The sequence below is a fragment of the Empidonax traillii genome, unplaced genomic scaffold (assembly GCF_003031625.1).
Source record: "Empidonax traillii isolate 1590-97213 ecotype Southwest subspecies unplaced genomic scaffold, ASM303162v1 scaffold476:size613836, whole genome shotgun sequence".
Classification (NCBI taxonomy): Eukaryota; Metazoa; Chordata; class Aves; order Passeriformes; family Tyrannidae; genus Empidonax; species Empidonax traillii.
The window spans coordinates 409,591-425,089 of NW_020955669.1; the positions used below are offsets into that span (position 1 = coordinate 409,591).

The window sequence follows — 15,499 nt, forward strand, 5'->3', positions numbered from 1 at the left end:
TGGGAACGATGCACCTCCACCACATGCACTACAAGGTGGACCTCGATGTCGACGGTAGGTCTGGCCACCTTTGCTCGTGGCTGCAGTTCACAGCAGCTCTGCCTGGGGTGTGGAGGTCAAGAGTGTTTTCCCTTCTGCTTCGCAGGTCAGATGAACTTCCTGGAGACTCAGGACATGGAGTACGAGATTATCAAAGATCCCTGGAGCACGCAGAACACCATCGAGCGCCCGTACCTCCGCAGGAAAAGGCTGGAGAGGGAGGACGAGGCAGCATTCCCGCTCAACGCCCCCATGCCCCGCTACCTCTCCTTTGCCAGCCCCAAGCCCAACAAGTGGGGGCACCCACGCAGCTACAGGATCCAGATCATCAGCTTTGCTGGGAAGCACCTGCCCATCAACAGCTCCATGGAGCGGTCTGTCAGCTGGGGCAGGTGGGTGCCAGGGCTGGGGAGCACTTAGCTCCCACTCCCTATTCCCCCACTCACAGCCCTGGTTCCTCCTGCTCCCGGTGTGGGGGAGCTGCCACCTCAGGGTAGGCCTGTGCCAAGCTGCAGGGAAGGGTTAAAACAGAGAACACGCATGGGTTTTGGCTCTGGAATTGCCTTGAAAAGTTGCTCAATAGCATCTGCTCATGGTAGGTCACAGGCAGGAATCTGACCCCAGATCAGACTAATTTAGAGAAGCAACATATGGTTTTTTCTCTTTGAGGGGAACCAAGCTGCAGGACTAATTCCCAAGGGAAGCACTGGCTTCCCCAGGTTGCGATATCTTCCCTTGAGGACAGAATGTGTTTTGGAAAATACTTGGGATAAGCACAGACCAGTCTTGCTGCCAGGATGAACTAACAGAGCTCGTGCTGGGGGAGTCCTTATGGATGAGAAGTAGCTGTGGCTGAAGGGACTGTGTTGGGCACTGAGCAGCAGCATCTGTGCCAGGATCAATTTGTGTTTCTCAGCCATGCTGGGAAAGCCATGGGCAGTAAGGCATTCCCTGAAAGCCCAAAGGTGCTGGGGCTGCTGCCTGTTTCTGCCACATTTATCCCTGCCAGCCCTTTCCCTCCCTGCCCCAGGACAGACCAGGTCCCCTGGCATCCATCAGGGATGCATCCAGCCCCAGTTTGCCATTGCATCCAGCCAGCAATGCCATGGACAAGCCCCTTTGCTCCCTGTGCTGGCAGGTACCAGCTGGCTGTCACCCGGAGGAAGGAGGAGGAGCCCACCAGCACCAGCATCTACAACCAGAATGACCCCTGGACGCCCACTGTCGCCTTCGCCGACTTCATCAACAACGAGACCATCGCCAACAAGGTAAGGTGGGGGTCCTGGGAGGGGAGAGAGGGGCTGAGCCCTGTGGGTGCTATCCTGGCTCCTGCCCTGGACAGAGGCTTCACGTGTCCTGGAGCCAAACTGAGCAGTCCTGCTCAGCCTGATAAATGCCTCTCTGCTCTCCTGCCCAGGACCTGGTTGCCTGGATCTCTGTGGGGTTCCTGCACGTCCCCCACGCTGAAGACGTCCCCAACACGGTGGCAGTGGGGAACAGTGTTGGCTTTTTCCTGAGGCCCTACAACTACTTCAACGAGGACCCCTCGGTGGACTCACCTGACAGTGTCTATTTTAGCAGTGAGCAGGACACCAGGGCATGCGGGGCCAACCCCCTCGCCTGCCTGCCCACGGCTGCTGCCTGTGCCCCCCACCTTCCCCCCTTCCACTTTGGGGGCTTCCTCAACCTCAGCCTGGCACCGCCACCCGGCGGGCTCTGACAGGCCAGGGCCCTCTGCCCCCTCCCCACCCCTGTGGGCAGTGGGAAGGTGCTTGGAGGGGCTCTGTCACCACCCCAGGACCTGCCATCCCCCTGCCCGGCGTGCCATGTGCTCGGGGTCGGTTTTCGAAGGTGCTCAGCTGTCATTTCAGCACTGCAGAGCTGCTAAAGCTGGAACCAAAGCCCCTGAAAAAAAAAACAGCCCCTGGGAGTGATTTTTCTATCTCCGTCCGGTGCCACCCTGTGTTCTGTGCCCACAGCTGCCCCCCCTCCACTCGGACAGGGCTGGGCTGCCCGTGTCTGCCCTTCCCAACAGACAGGCACTGGGGTGGGTAACCAAACCTGAGTAGTTCACAGGTGCTGCTGTGGCTCTTAAGGATGGGGCCAGACCCCGGTATGGCTGATGCTGTGGAGACTGGCGCCCTGTAAGGGGTGGCCCTGGCTCAGCTCTGCAGGGGGCTGGCACAGCGCCCATCCCAGTGCCTGGCATGGCTGTGTGAGGGTGCCCCAGCCCTGCTCCTGGGCCCCAGGGCGCTGGTAGGAGGCTCCTGCTGGGACATATGGGACAAACAAGGAGTTAATGTGTAACAGCTGTTCTGAGCAGCATTAATCAGTGCTGGCCTTGGCTGCTGCCCGACGTGCTCAGCCCCTCGGTGCAAGGACTCTTGCTCCTGCACCCCAGTTGTGGGTGAAGTCCTGGCCTGTGGGATCCTGCAGGCTCCAGAGCCCATCCCCACTGTGCCAGGCTGGGATGGGACACCAAGGAGCTTGGGGAGGGTGATGCCAGTCCTGGCACGTGGCTGCAGGTGCTGAGGTGCCCTGGGGGGCATGGTGGGTGTCTGTCCTCTCTGACCCCTTGGTGTAGTGGCTGGGTCTGCCCAGAACCATGCTGCAAGGGGCTGGAGAAGCCCTAGTGGCAGCTGCTCTTCCCCGTGGGAACCACCTCAGCTCCCTGCAGCACCCAGGGGCATAGTGCAGAGTGAGCACCTGAGACCACGGCTCGGTGGGAGGCTGCAGTGGCCCCTGAGTGCCCTGGGGTGACAGAAGGGACTGTGCCCAGAGGGTCCTCTGAGGGCTTGTGTGTCTGACTGGCCCCCTGCCCGCTGCCTCGTGCCCACGTGTGTGTGTGGTGCTGCCTGGACTCTGCCTGCTGACGCAGTCCCGTGCTGGCAGTGACCCGCTGCTGCCCAGCCTGGACCTTGCAGCCCAGCTGGGAATGTTCTGGACCAAACATTGGCAGTGCATGCAGCACACTGTGTTACAGCACCCCAACCTGCCCCTGCTCCACACAGCGACTTTGGGACCAGGGATTTATCCACAGTGCTGGGCACAGAGCAGTACTGGGAAACCACTGGAAGGATCTTGGCAGCTCTGGCACAGACCTGGCCCGTGCCACGTGCACCTGGCCACTGCACAGAGGGGTGCTGGGCTGTGCCACTCCATCCTCCAGGCTGGGAGGGAGGAGGTAGTTGCTTCTCTCCTGCTTCCTGGTCTCTCCCTGCCGCAGCCCCAGGTTTCCTGCAGTGACTCTCCAAGGGGACTGGAGTGCTAGTCCCCATCCCCCCCAGCACGTTTTGCCCCATTTTCTGCTGTGAAATCTCCCGTGGAGGATTTATTGCTGATGGTTTCAAAATGTCTTTGACGCCGAAGCCAAGTCTGTTGCATTCCTTCACGCTGGCCAAAAAGCCACTCTCAGCTGAGGACCCTGGAACGAGCAGTTAGGGAATATGTTTTGCAAGAGTGACTCCAATGCTTTGCAAACTTCTGTTTTCTTGGGGTGTTGCGTAGGTCAGGAGCTCAGACTGTCCCCTTTGGATGCAGCGAGGCTGGGCTGGGAGGGATGGGGAGGACCAGCCCTGGGCAGGGATGTGCCTGTGGCGGGGCTGACCCCACAGCATTTGCACTGCTGCTCTCAGAGGCCACTCATGCCCCTATCCCAGGGAGGAAGGTTTGCTGTGGCTCCCTGGGCTCTGCGTGGGCAGGGGGGACAGGATGCTGCCTGTAGACCCCACTGTTTGTGGGCAGGACTCTGCTCAGGACATGACTCTCACAGCGGCAAACAGCATATGGCAGTGGTTCAAGGATCTTGACCTGACTGCTCAGGAGGGAGATAAGTGATGCATTTCACTGGCTGCTGATCATTAACACCTTGCTGCCTGCTCCCATCGTGGGCAGCTGCCTGTTCAGCTGTGGCAGGTGATGGTCGAGCACCCTGTGCTGCTGCCACAGGGCTGCATGTTTGTGGATGATAAAGTTGTGGTGCCCACAGTGCTCCCAGTGACAGCAGAGTGTGGCTGGGGTTGAGGGAACAGCCAAGGGCTGGTATCCAGTACCATGGGATGAGTGGCATGTTTGGCTCTGTCCCCTCAGCCGGGGTCTGATGGTGCAGGAGGGATTAACCCAGTGGAGCAGTGCTGGCAGAAGGAATGCCGTCCCTATTTGCAAAGGTTCTTTAGCCCCACAGCAGAGACCAGGAGAACATGGCTGGCAGCCAGGAGCACCCCCAGCCTGGCTGTCTGTGGCTGCAGGGATCTCTAGGAATGGCTTGGAAAGTTTCCCATCATGTGAAGTCCTGGTTAAATTAGCCTGGCAAATGAGGAGGGGGGTAGGCAGCCTGTCCTCTGCTCCACGCACCTACTCCACACTCCTGGGCACCCCTGCCATGCTCTGGTGGGGGTTCACGGGGAGATGGCAGAGAGGTGGGAGCGGTATCAGCCCTGGGCACGGCAGCTCTGCAGGGCTGTCACACAGATAATGGAGCAAAGGCTGCAGTTCAGCTGGAGCAGCTGAACTGTTGTGTTGGGTGGCTGGAGGAGCTGGGGCTGCAAGATTCCCCTGAGTGAGGGGACAGTGTGGGGCAGGGGACAGCGCTGTTGCCGGAGCACCCTGTGCTCCGTGTTCCCTCGGAGCCTGCTTTTCCCTGTGACGTAAGTTGTTCCAAACATGTTTGTGACACCCCCCCCCCCCCGGTGAAGCACCTTTGGCAAAAGTGGTTTTGAGTCCAAAGATCAGTGCTGGGACAGCGACCTGCCCGCAGCAAACAAGACCCTGCAGAGTATAAAACCCCGACGGAGCGCGGGGCAGCCGGAGCCGAGCCGAGGGCAGGATGGAGGCCAACATGAACCTCCTGCATGACCTGGGCATCCAAACGACACACTGGCTGCAGCAGCGCTTCCAGGGCTCCCAGGACTGGTTCCTCTTCATCTCCTACGCTGCTGACCTCAGGAATGCTTTTTTTGTCCTCTTCCCCATCTGGTTCCACTTCAGCGAGGCAGTGGGCATCAGACTCATCTGGGTGGCTGTGATCGGAGACTGGCTCAACCTTGTCTTCAAGTGGTGAGTGGCCCTGAGCCACAGCTCCCTCCGAAGGTGTTGGCACAGCTGGACTAACGTGGGCCACTTGGGTGCTCTCAGCCCCAGTGCTGGAGTAGAACACAGAACAGAGTTCAGCTCCTTCCCAAGCTATGCAGCAACAGCTCCCCCCTTCTCAGAGCCAGGCAGAGAGATGGAGCCTTCTACAAACAGACCCTGCTGATCAGCCAGGGCTGTGGTGCTGAGCAGGGGCTGCACAGAGCCCCCCAGCACAGGAGGTGGCATTGACTTGCACCCAGGAAGTTCTTGCTCTTCCCCTTCGGGGCCGGGGATGGGGACATGGACAAGCAGTGTCAGCTGTCAGAACCAAGTGACCAGCTGTATGCTGTGTCTGTCGGGATGCCCTGGACCACTCGTGGGTCCTTTGCTTCTCCCAGGACAGAGCTGAAGCTGCAGCTGTGCCCGAAACCTGCTCAGACCCCATTCTCCTTTCTTTTCAGGATCCTCTTTGGAGAGAGACCATACTGGTGGGTCCACGACACGGACTATTACAACAACAAGTCCGCCCCAGAGATCCAGCAGTTCCCGCTCACCTGCGAGACTGGCCCTGGTAGGGTCCCCCAGCACCAGCTGGGGCAGCAGGCACTTGCCCAGGGTGACCTGCACATGCAGGGAGGGGGGTGCTGGTCTGGACAGAGCCATGGCTGGCAGCCCACCACTGGCACATGCTCCTGGCCAGCTCTTGAGAGAGGGCCATTACTGCTGTGCTCCCAGGCACACCAGCTCTGCCTGCAGTGGGGGGAGGCAGGGAAGTCCCTGCACAGAGCAGACCTTGACCCTTGGTGCTGGTTCAGCACAAACCCTGCCTGTGCCCAGCTCTGGCCCGCACCAGCTCTGACCCGGGGCTCTCTTTTTGCCCAGGGAGCCCATCTGGCCACGCCATGGGAGCTGCAGGTGTGTACTACGTCATGGTGGTGGCCCTCCTCTCCGCTGCTGGTGGGAAGAAGCAGTCGAGGACATTCGGATACTGGTAAGCTGTGCAGCAGAACAACCTGTGCTGGGCAGAGGCAGCTCCAGCACTGACTGGCACAGCCAAGCCCACTGAGGCACAAGGCTGTGAACAAACAGCCAGGCTGTGGCACCCCAGGTGTGGCCTGCATGAGGATGGGCTTAGCAGAGAGCCAGGCACTGTTTAAGGCATTTAAGGTGTTTAAGGGAGGGCAGTTCCACAAGCAGAGCTGGCCCTGGCACTGACGTGGCCACCTGCCCCTCGCAGGGTGCTGTGGACGGTGCTCTGGACGGGGTTCTGGGCAGTTCAGGTCTGTGTCTGCCTGTCCCGAGTCTTCATTGCCGCTCACTTCCCCCACCAAGTCATCGCAGGGGTTTTCTCAGGTAAGTGCATCAGATCCTCCATACCCTTCCCTGCAGCTCTTCCGTGCTGGACTGCACTGACCAGTCCTCCTGCTTTGTCACTGGCAGGAATGGCTGTGGCCAAGACCTTTCAGCACATCCGCTGCATCTACCACGCCAGCCTGGGTCGGTACACGGGCATCACCCTATTCCTCTTCAGCTTCACCATCGGTTTCTACCTCCTGCTGCGGGTGCTGGGTGTGGACCTGCTCTGGACACTGGAGAAGGCACAGAGGTGGTGCAACCGCCCTGAGTGGGTCCACATCGACACCACCCCCTTTGCCAGCCTCCTCCGCAACCTGGGCATCCTCTTCGGGCTGGGGCTGGCTGTCAACTCCCACATGTACCAGAAGAGCTGCCGGGGCAAGCAGGGCCAGCAGCTGCCCTTCCGCCTGGGCTGCGTCGCCGCCTCCCTCCTCATCCTCCACATCTTTGATGCCTTCAAGCCACCCTCCCACATGCAGCTGCTCTTCTACGCCCTCTCCTTCTGCAAGAGCGCAGCTGTGCCGCTCACTACTGTCAGCCTCATCCCCTACTGCCTCTCCCAACTCCTGTCCACGCAGGACAAGAAGGCTGCCTAGGGCGTCCCTGCAGGTAATTGTGCCCAGGCAAGTGGCCCCGGTCTCAGGGGCACCCACCAGCCCTGCTGCACCCCAGCCACTGTGTGCTCCCTGCTGATTTTGAACCGGGAGTGGACTCTGGAGGCTGGGCTGGTGGTGCTGCCGGGTGGCTCCCACCGCACAGACCCACAATGACAGTCGTGCCCTGGCTGATGGCACAGCGAGCCTTGCACTCCCAGGACTCACCTGCTGCCCCTCCCGCACCCACGGGTGGAGGTTTATCTGCCTGGGACCGAGCAGCAGCGGTGGGGAGACCCTGCACTCCCTCTGCAGCTCATGGGGACACGTCAGCTCCGCACTGCAGGGCTGGGGACGGCACAACCAGGAGCAGGGTGCTCACCCCTGGGTGCCTGGGGTCTGCTGGAGAGGCAGCTCTGTGACAGGAACGGGCAGACACTGTGACATGGAGATAAAGTGCCAGCACGAGGGACCCTTCGGCCCTGGGGTGTTGGGTGTTTGCTGCTGTGATGCAGCGTGGGGTGAGCGTCCACCTGTGTGTGTACACACAGTACACGTATCTATACACACACGGCATGGGGGTGTGGCTGTGCACGGGAGGTGTTTTATTAAAGCTGTAGGTGTGTTTAGCTGGTGAGTTCCAGTGTCCCGCTGGCCTGTGCCGTGGGGATGCAGGATCACTCCTGGGCACAGGGCTGTGGCATGGACTGTGGGTGGTGGAGGAAGGACGTGTCTCCTGAGTGATGAGAAACACCAACACCTGTAAAACACATTTAGATCACCGCGAAGGGCACTGCCTTTTGCCCCGGGTTGCAGTTGGACACCAACAGCACAGTGGGTGGGAAGAAGGGATGAGCTGCTTTTCGTGCTGTTTATTCAAAGTTCCTGGGTGCACCTTGTGGCAGGAACAGGGACAAACTCTTGTCACCTTGCTGCTTACAGAAACAAGCTCAGCTTTTGGGACCGAGTGGCTTGGCTGGGGCTGTGCTGCGGGGTTGGCGTTGGGGTGGACCACGCGCCCCAACGCCTGCCCGGGTGCAGGAAGTGGCTGTGTGGGGTCACAGCTGCTTTGCTGCCGCAGCTCGGCTCTCCCAGCCTCAGCATCCCAGCCCCAGCCTCGGCATCCCAGCCCCAGCCTCAGCATCCCAGCCCCAGCCTCGGCATCCCGGCCCCCCGTGGCGGCCCCGCGCTCCCTCCAGCTCCCAGCCCTGCAGGCTGTACAGCCCAGCAACTCACTCCTTCAGTAAACATCCTCGCTCAGTCTGAGCCTAAAATAGATATGGAGGTGCAGATACTTTCTTCCTGCCAGACTCTGTGTGTGTGCGTGTGCAGAATCTCCCCTGAACAACACCAGTGCCTGCAGCACTGACCCTACACCCAGCTCCAGCTCCAGCGGTGTTCCCTGTGTGCTGACACTGTCCTGTGGCCCCACAGCAGCCACTTGTGGGAACATCATGTGCTGGGCTTCACCATCCCTTTGTTCATGACAGACAAACTTCGTTAGGACGGAGGTTTCTTCTGTTCTATTTCTCTGTTTATTACCAACACCTAAAGTGAACCTGTCACGTCGTTTCTAACAAGAAGGAGAAAAAAAAATTCCCAAACCGCCTGTTGTGCCTCACTGTGGCTCCACAGCGCCCTTTAGTTCCTCCAGCTGAGACTGCAGCAGCTTCAGGGCCTGTCCGGGGTAGAAAGGCGAGCTTAAGGAACACTGGGAGCAGGGCTGCCTGATCCCAAGGGAGTTTGCAGCTGCGCCCAAGAAACTCTCAGTGTTCAAAAAAGGACCAATAATAACTGCATCTCAACAAGGGAAAGGACTGGTACGTGGTGGGGAACAACCTCCTGCCCGTGGACCACCCACTGTCCCTTCTGGATGCTCTCTGTCCCTGCGCAGGCCAAGGCGTCAGGGAGGACCAGTGGCCTCTCGCTGAGTGTTACTGCCAAGCAACTGCTCCTCAGCAACTGGTGCAAAGCAAAAGGTCCCCATGTACTGCCAGCCAGAGGCCCCTCTTGGTTTTAGTAACCTTACAAAGTGGTAAACTAAGGACTACTTTAACCCCTGTAGCCTTTGGCCGGGGAAATGAAAGAGCCCTTGCAGCAAAGCACGGATTGTAGATCCCCTCCCCATTTCCGTGAGCACCAAACCAGCCTGCCCAGAGCATGTGCACACCAGCTTTTGGGTTCAGGTCTTTATTCTCCAGGAGAGAAGTTAGTGGGGTCTGTGCAAAACAGGGAAGGCAGCCCTGCTTTGAGAATTATTTCTTACACTTCAGGGCTTCGATGGCTGATGAATTCCTGGAGCAGAGCTTGCACTTCTCCTCGACGACTCATCTTGGTCGCCTTGCCCTGGAAGCGGTCACGCTTTCCAGCTCCTTTCCCTCCCAGCAGCTCTGCCACCCTGCAGCAACAACACCACAGGCTGCAGCCCAACCTGCTCCAGACAGCAAACGTGGATCCGTGCCCGGATTACGCTGCGAAGATGGTCAGTCTGCGACGTCATGATTAATTTTAAACAAACCACAAAACACCGTACCTGGGACCTAAATTCTCAACTGCTTCAACAGGTCCAGCTAGGAGGAAGAGTCCTGCTTCTTTTTCGTCTCCCACAGTCAGGAATAGCAGGGTTTCCTGTGGACAGAGATGGATGTTGCTGCAGATTAACCAGTGCCTTCCTTTTTCAGGGAAAGGACCGACACTGGCCACAGGACCCAAACAGCACACTGACAATTCAGAAGCTTATGTGTGTTACTGAGACAGAGACTTCTTGAAAAAAGTAAAAGGAAAATGGCTTCTGAACCTTTAGTTCTGTCATATGTTGCTGGGACAACATGGTACTGGGGTATCCCAAATTAAAAGGATACAGTTGACAGTTGGACTAGATGAGTGTTGTAGGTTCCTTCCAACTGAAAGTCTACTCTTTCTATTCTATTCCCATCCTATCTTATCCTATCCAATGAGACTTTGTGCAGCTTTGGGGGTCAGGCTCTTCCCCAGTCCTCTGAATTCTCACTGTTGAGGATTTCCCTGCAGACTGAGGCTGCTGGGGACAGGTAACCTCAGGTAACTGCCAAAAGGAACCAGACCTGCAGCTCATGAAGGCAGCAGGAACAGCAGCCTGGCCAGCCCCTGTCTGTGTACAGCTCAGGTGGAAAACAGGTGGTGTCAGGTCAGTCTTCATCACCAACTCACCTCTGTCCCAATCTCATTAGCGATGATGTTCATAAATTCAGAATCACCCTCTTTCCTGTGTGGATGGGTTAAAAAAAAAAAACAACAAACACTTCAAAAGGAAGAAATGAGATGGATGCACTAATTTCTCAGCTACAAAACCAGAAGTCAGCGACTGAATTACCAACAGATTTCTTTAATTACAGAACTTTCCAGCAGGCTGAGGCAGTTTAATATTTAGTTCACCTCGTTTATACTTTTCCTTGAGAAAACAAGCCTGAATAGGTGTGAGAGAAGCAACTGCCATAATACATGTGAGAGACTGCTGGCCCCTTTTCCCTGAGCTCCCCCATACCTGTGTAACACAAACAGCTGCCTCGGAGCAGGTTTGCTCTTGAAGTCCCGAGCTATCAAAACAGCAATGTCTCTAAGCAGGTTCAGGTTATTCTGAAAGAAAAGCAAAGGAACTCTACTGCAGCTGAAGAAGTCAGTGTGGACACAGTTGTGTTCCTAGAGGTCAGAGCACTTTCCATAATATCCACAAAAACTGAGGCCTACGATTTAATTCCCAATTACCACAACTGAAGCTCAGGTCTACAGGAAGCAGCCACAACCCACTTTTCCTGGGCATTCTCATACCTTCTGGAGCAGTTTCACAGAGCTCTGCAGTTTTCTCACGGCTTCTACATGCTCACCTGGTCCGTTCCTGAAAGAACGGGGAGAGTTTGGATCATTGCTCTGAAGGACAAAGCAAGGATTTCCTAAAGGAGCAAAAGTAGATCATAAACAGCCCCAGGAGCTGTACCCTGAGGTTTATGGGGTATCTGTCAGGAGGGAGAGTAAAGATGAAATAACAGAAGTGGAAAGGTTATTACTTGAGCAGGGAGGTTAGAGCCTTCTCGGTACTGTGACTTTGTTCAACTGATTTCAGCACTCTGTTTCCCACCAAGAAAATCAAGTTGGTTTTGTTCTTTTTCCCTTTTTCCACGCCGAGGAGTTTAATAACCTTAAAAAGAAAATCCCGCTGGTCAGAACAACATTTTGGTTATACACGCAGGTGGCCATTTCCTACCAGACTATGCGTTGTGGTGAATACTGACTCTCTGCCAGTGAAAATAAATTGATTAAAATCAAACATAAGGTCAACATACAAAAAACCCCGAGATGGTGGTACAGCGGAATTTACGCAATTCTCCAGTCACGGGCTGCACTCTGCAGGACATCTGGATGCCTCTGCTGGGAAACTGTGGCTGCCACCACAACCTCCCCCACTGGGACAGTCTGGAGCAGCCTCTGGATCTTTTGGGTCTCCTGCTGTGCTCTGTGTGGAGTGTGGCTCCCAGAGGCAGCTCTGCTGCAACCACCCACCTGCAGGTCACTCAGGTTGGAGACGTGAGTCCCACAGCACATGTTGGAGTCAATGCCTTCGATGTCCACAACGCGCACTGGCCCCACATGGTCGTCGGGCAGCCCCCGGCTCCTCACCTGGCAGAGGAGAACAGTGACAAACAAGGTGACGCCCATGCTCAGTTATTCTGGTCCTGTGAATGCCATCAGTTCTCTCCCACCACTTACTCTTTCAACTTCAGGGTCATCTGCAGCCAGTTCCCTCACTGTCACAGGGACCCTGTCCCGGATTTTCTCATTCACGCTCATCTCCAGGGCCTTGACCTGCTCTGCTGTCATTGAGGGGGTGTCCAGCTCAATGAGGCTTCGCTGACGGCCCAGCTCCCTGCACCCAGGAAGAACATCTGCTGCTGTGGCTCAGACCATCCAGGAGGTCCCTATGGGTAGCACCAGCATCCCACTGCTGGGAATGTGGTGATTGAAACAAAACACACTTCTCTCCTTGTTATGTTCAGAGCACCAGGTGCAAACCAAACACTTGAGGAGGACAAGACAGAGCAAACACTTTGTACAGCTTCTCTCCAGGTCAGTCACCTCTCCCAGGAGCTCTGAACTTGAGTGAAATGCCCAAACTCCTTTTGGTGTAATTGATGTTCAGGCTCTATGCAGCCCAGCGTGGCAGCACATCCCAAACGTAGTAATACTGGGGTCAAAAGGAACCTTTACCCTGCTCACCATGACGTTGTCTTGAATCCAAACATCTGTTCTGCAATGGCAGTGATGAGATGCTGTCCTGGAAGAGACACGCAAGCACCAGCTCTGAGTGTCACTGGTATTTTCAGTCCCACTGTGTATATCCCACTGACATGTCCCAAGTGGCTCCGGGGACAGACTGTGCACGCAGAGCTGCCGGGCATCCCCCTCCCAGGATAACCGGGGTGTTCCCGGGCACCCACCCCCGGTACCGGCACGGACCTGAATGCTGCTGCATGTGGTCGAAGCGGCGCTCCCAGTCCAGCGACAGCAGCACCTCGGCTCCGGGCTCCAGCGCGGCCGGCACGAAGTGCACGGCCTCGGGGCCCCGCCGGGTCACCCGCAGCACCGGCACGTCCCCGATGAGGCCGCGATCGTCCGGCTGCGGACACGAGGAGTCAGCGCCGCCGGTCCCGGCCCCGGCCCTCCCCCGGCCCGGCCCGGCCCAGCCCGTACCTGCCCGCCGCCCTCCGGGAAGAGGATGGTGTCCTCCAGCACCACCTGGAACCCGCGCACCGGCTCCCCGCCGCCCTCGGGCCGCAGCTCCGCCGCCCGGCACGACACCACCCTGGTGGCGAACTGCGACAGACACGGCGGCACCGTAAGGGCCGGGGTCAGGGCGAGGGGCCTGCCCCGCGCCCCGCGCCGGTACCTGCCGGGCCCAGCTGTCCCGCTGGCACCGGAACACCATCGCGACCGCCCGATGGGGACGGACACGGCACGAGTGGCGGCCGCCGCTGCGCCGGGAGCGGGCGGGGCCTGCGGGGTGACGCGCGGGAGCGCGCCCGGTGGCGGAGCGCGCCCGCTGCCGGCGGGGATGGACGGCTCCCGCTTGGGGATGGAAGACTCCCGTTTGGAGATGGAAGACTCCCGTTTGGGGATGGAAGACTCCCGTTTGGGGATGAGCGGCGGCCTGAGGGCACAGCAGACGACTGCGGCAGTACACGTTTATTGCCCAATGCCCCGAGCGGGTAACCGGGCACGGCAGACCGGACCGCTTCTGCCGCCCAGGGGGGTCAGGTGCGCTGCCCGCGGCGGGGCACGAGCAGAGGCAGCTCCGCTCCCTCGGAGAACCCTCCCCGCACTGCCTGTCCATCGGTGTGTGCTACCGGCGCGTCGGGAAGCTCCTGGAGCCGCGGAATCACCGGGGGCCCGGGCTTCAGTCGTCCTGTGGGAGAAGGGGGAAATGCCAGGGACCGGGCCAGGCCAGCCCTGCACTGGGAGAGGGCAGAGCCTGGGCTCTGCTCAGCGGGGTGGTGGGAAGTGGCTGGCAGGTGGTACTTACATCCAGGTCATCCATGGCTGGCGGGGGGCCTTTGTCTGTCACCTTTTCCAGCATCTGGATGGGAAACAAACAGCTGGTTCCCCCCAGTCCCAAGCACGCACCTGATGTGCCCCTGGACCCTGAGGCCAGCAGCCCAGCTCACCTCTGCGTACTGCTCCACCATGGCCCTCTCCACCTCCTCATCGCCTTCCCAGTCTCGCCAGTTGTCAAAGTCCACAGAGAGCCAGGCCGGCTGTGGGCACAGAAAGCATCCCCTGAGCGGGGGAGCAGCACCACAGGGACTCACAGCCCATGGGTTGCTCCTGCACAGGTGAGGGGCCTGGGAAGAGGCGGGAAGTGGGGGTGTCCCTTTGCCTGCAGGCACCGGTCCTGACCCTGCCTGAGCCAAGGAAAAGAGGTGCTGCATCCTTCCTGGATGGCAGAGATTTGTAGACTAACAGTGATTGTCACGTTGGGTTTTTTTGGGAGCTCTGTCTTAGGGTCCCCTGTGGGGCTCTCTGTGTCTGTCCTGGGGACAGATGGGTCCCTGGAAGCCACGAGGTGCTGCACAGGGACAGGACACGTGCTGAAGCTGGTCCTGGCTGCCAGGCACCACACACACACCTTGATGTTCTCCTTGGTGATTCGTGGCCAGGCCACTTTCTCCTTCCACTTCCTCATAAAACACGTGATGGACCGGTCAGAGCGCTTCTCCCGTGAGTCCTGTCAAGAGATCAGGGGTGCCTCACCTCAGTGTCTGTCAGACTCCTCTCTGCAGAGCTAGACAGGGTTTTATAGCTCAGTCCCCCACAGACTGAGTGGGACACAGAACCACGGAGATAAGTTGTTTCTTCAAGCCAGCATCCCAAGCACCAGCCCTGGGCAGCGTCAGGGCTCTCAGGCGTGTGCTCACCTCACTGAAACTCTCAGGAAACAGTCAAGACTCAATGCTAAGCAACACTGCTCAAAACTGCACAGGCTGGCTCTGACTCTGAGCCTTACAGAGGCCGGCAGGGAACAGTTTGTTGGGGGGAAACCTCACCTTGGAGTTGACCCTGGCGTACAGGTTGATCTCGTTGTAGAACTCCACACCGTCTGCATTTTTGCAACTGCCAAAACACCGTAACAGGCTGGCTTAGGAGACTGTTGAGGCCATGCATGCCCTGCTTTCACAGAGCCCTCCCTACCCTCCAAACAACCCCCAGTTCAGGCCATGTCACCAAGTCAGCAGGGCAGCGGCTGCTCACCTGAACACCAGCCGATGGTCCTCGATGACGACCTTCACATCTGTGCTGTCCTCGACACAGAACTCCAGGTACACGTACCGCGGGCGGTCGTACCACAGTGTCTTTGCAGGTTGCCTTGGGGAAGAGCGGACCAGAGGGTGTCACCAGCGGACATCCCGCCGGTGCCCAACAGCGCTCTGCAGGGCCCGCAGGGGGGACGGGGGGGCGAGGAAGGGGTCGCGGACGCGGGCCCTGCCTGGGTCCAGCCCCGGGGATGGCAGCGGGAACCGGGCGGGGTCCGGCGGGGAGGTGTGTGGTGGGCGCCCGGCCGACCCTGTCCCCGCCCCCCCCTGCCGGTCCCGGCGCGGTTCCCCGCTGCCCCGGATCGGAGGGTCCCCCCCGGGCGGACCGGGCGCCGTGCAGGCGCCGCCTGTCCCGTCCGACCGCGCTCACCTCGCCATGGCCGCGCCGACTCCGCCCCGAGCTATTTCGGGCAGGGGGCGCGGCTGCCGGCGGGGCCGGGAGCGGGGGCCGGGCGGGGCGGGAGCAGGGCGGACAATCCCCGGCCCGGTCGCCGCCCGCTGTGGGGGCCCCGCGGGGACCCCCCCCCGGGAACCCCCGGAACGCCGCCGGGCCGCGAGGGGGCGCGCTGGCCCCGCCCATTGCCCCGCCCCGCGCCGGCC

The 15,499-nt window shown here is 59.1% G+C and overlaps 4 protein-coding genes across 6 annotated transcripts; 2 read left to right on the forward strand and 2 right to left on the reverse strand.

The window, feature by feature from the left end:
* The first annotated feature begins 6 nt into the window (after positions 1-6).
* On the forward strand, positions 7-1,929 carry AOC3 (amine oxidase copper containing 3). The gene is made up of 4 exons (XM_027896004.1): positions 7-54; positions 146-431; positions 1,178-1,307; positions 1,457-1,929. Exons 1-4 carry the CDS (start codon positions 9-11, stop codon positions 1,757-1,759), a joined length of 765 nt encoding a protein of 254 aa, XP_027751805.1. The 5' UTR covers positions 7-8; the 3' UTR covers positions 1,760-1,929.
* A 2,876-nt stretch (positions 1,930-4,805) lies between these two features.
* On the forward strand, positions 4,806-7,687 carry G6PC (glucose-6-phosphatase catalytic subunit). Its single transcript, XM_027896071.1, has 5 exons — positions 4,806-5,094; positions 5,571-5,680; positions 5,992-6,100; positions 6,347-6,462; positions 6,550-7,687. The coding sequence occupies exons 1-5, from the start codon at positions 4,865-4,867 to the stop codon at positions 7,059-7,061; spliced, it is 1,077 nt and encodes a 358-aa protein (XP_027751872.1). The 5' UTR covers positions 4,806-4,864; the 3' UTR covers positions 7,062-7,687.
* On the reverse strand, positions 7,641-13,068 carry LOC114063654 (alanyl-tRNA editing protein Aarsd1-like). 2 transcript variants are annotated; one of them, XM_027896066.1, is made up of 14 exons: positions 12,979-13,068; positions 12,783-12,905; positions 12,549-12,708; positions 12,309-12,366; positions 11,802-11,958; positions 11,595-11,711; positions 11,102-11,232; positions 10,866-10,932; positions 10,582-10,673; positions 10,248-10,302; positions 9,592-9,686; positions 9,325-9,456; positions 8,667-8,745; positions 7,641-7,818 (listed from the first exon to the last, which is right to left on the reverse strand). In XM_027896066.1, the coding sequence occupies exons 1-13, from the start codon at positions 13,015-13,017 to the stop codon at positions 8,730-8,732; spliced, it is 1,242 nt and encodes a 413-aa protein (XP_027751867.1). In that variant the 5' UTR covers positions 13,018-13,068; the 3' UTR covers positions 7,641-7,818; positions 8,667-8,729. The 2 variants fall into 2 exon arrangements, with proteins under 2 accessions (XP_027751867.1, XP_027751868.1); XM_027896067.1 differs by lacking the exons at positions 7,641-7,818; positions 8,667-8,745 and having other exon boundaries at positions 9,233-9,456; positions 12,979-13,067.
* Positions 13,069-13,259: 191 nt separating this feature from the next.
* PTGES3L (prostaglandin E synthase 3 like) lies at positions 13,260-15,347 on the reverse strand. Of its 2 annotated transcripts, none has more exons than XM_027896073.1 (7): positions 15,270-15,347; positions 14,838-14,951; positions 14,633-14,699; positions 14,215-14,313; positions 13,754-13,843; positions 13,612-13,665; positions 13,260-13,494 (listed from the first exon to the last, which is right to left on the reverse strand). In XM_027896073.1, the coding sequence occupies exons 1-7, from the start codon at positions 15,275-15,277 to the stop codon at positions 13,486-13,488; spliced, it is 441 nt and encodes a 146-aa protein (XP_027751874.1). In that variant the 5' UTR covers positions 15,278-15,347; the 3' UTR covers positions 13,260-13,485. The 2 variants fall into 2 exon arrangements, with proteins under 2 accessions (XP_027751874.1, XP_027751873.1); XM_027896072.1 differs by having other exon boundaries at positions 13,612-13,684; positions 15,270-15,310.
* Positions 15,348-15,499: the final 152 nt, after the last annotated feature.

Excerpts from the sequence above, each read along its gene's own strand:
- AOC3 (XM_027896004.1), top strand. The coding sequence starts at position 9 with ATGCACCTCCACCACATGCACTACAAGGTGGACCTCGATGTCGACG. Across the intron at positions 432-1,177 it reads CGGTCTGTCAGCTGGGGCAG|GTACCAGCTGGCTGTCACCC; the intron begins GTGGGTGCCAGG and ends CTGTGCTGGCAG. Across the intron at positions 1,308-1,456 it reads ACGAGACCATCGCCAACAAG|GACCTGGTTGCCTGGATCTC; the intron begins GTAAGGTGGGGG and ends TCTCCTGCCCAG.
- G6PC (XM_027896071.1), top strand. The coding sequence starts at position 4,865 with ATGGAGGCCAACATGAACCTCCTGCATGACCTGGGCATCCAAACGACA. Across the intron at positions 6,101-6,346 it reads TCGAGGACATTCGGATACTG|GGTGCTGTGGACGGTGCTCT; the intron begins GTAAGCTGTGCA and ends TGCCCCTCGCAG. Across the intron at positions 6,463-6,549 it reads CATCGCAGGGGTTTTCTCAG|GAATGGCTGTGGCCAAGACC; the intron begins GTAAGTGCATCA and ends TGTCACTGGCAG.
- LOC114063654 (XM_027896066.1), bottom strand. The coding sequence starts at position 13,017 with ATGGTGTTCCGGTGCCAGCGGGACAGCTGGGCCCGGCAG. Across the intron at positions 11,959-12,308 it reads GGATTCAAGACAACGTCATG|GGAGCTGGGCCGTCAGCGAA; the intron begins GTGAGCAGGGTA and ends TCCTGGGTGCAG. Across the intron at positions 10,674-10,865 it reads CTGTGAAACTGCTCCAGAAG|AATAACCTGAACCTGCTTAG; the intron begins GTATGAGAATGC and ends CTTTTCTTTCAG.
- PTGES3L (XM_027896072.1), bottom strand. Across the intron at positions 14,700-14,837 it reads GACCATCGGCTGGTGTTCAG|TTGCAAAAATGCAGACGGTG; the intron begins GTGAGCAGCCGC and ends GTGTTTTGGCAG. Across the intron at positions 13,844-14,214 it reads TCACCAAGGAGAACATCAAG|CCGGCCTGGCTCTCTGTGGA; the intron begins GTGTGTGTGTGG and ends CTGTGCCCACAG.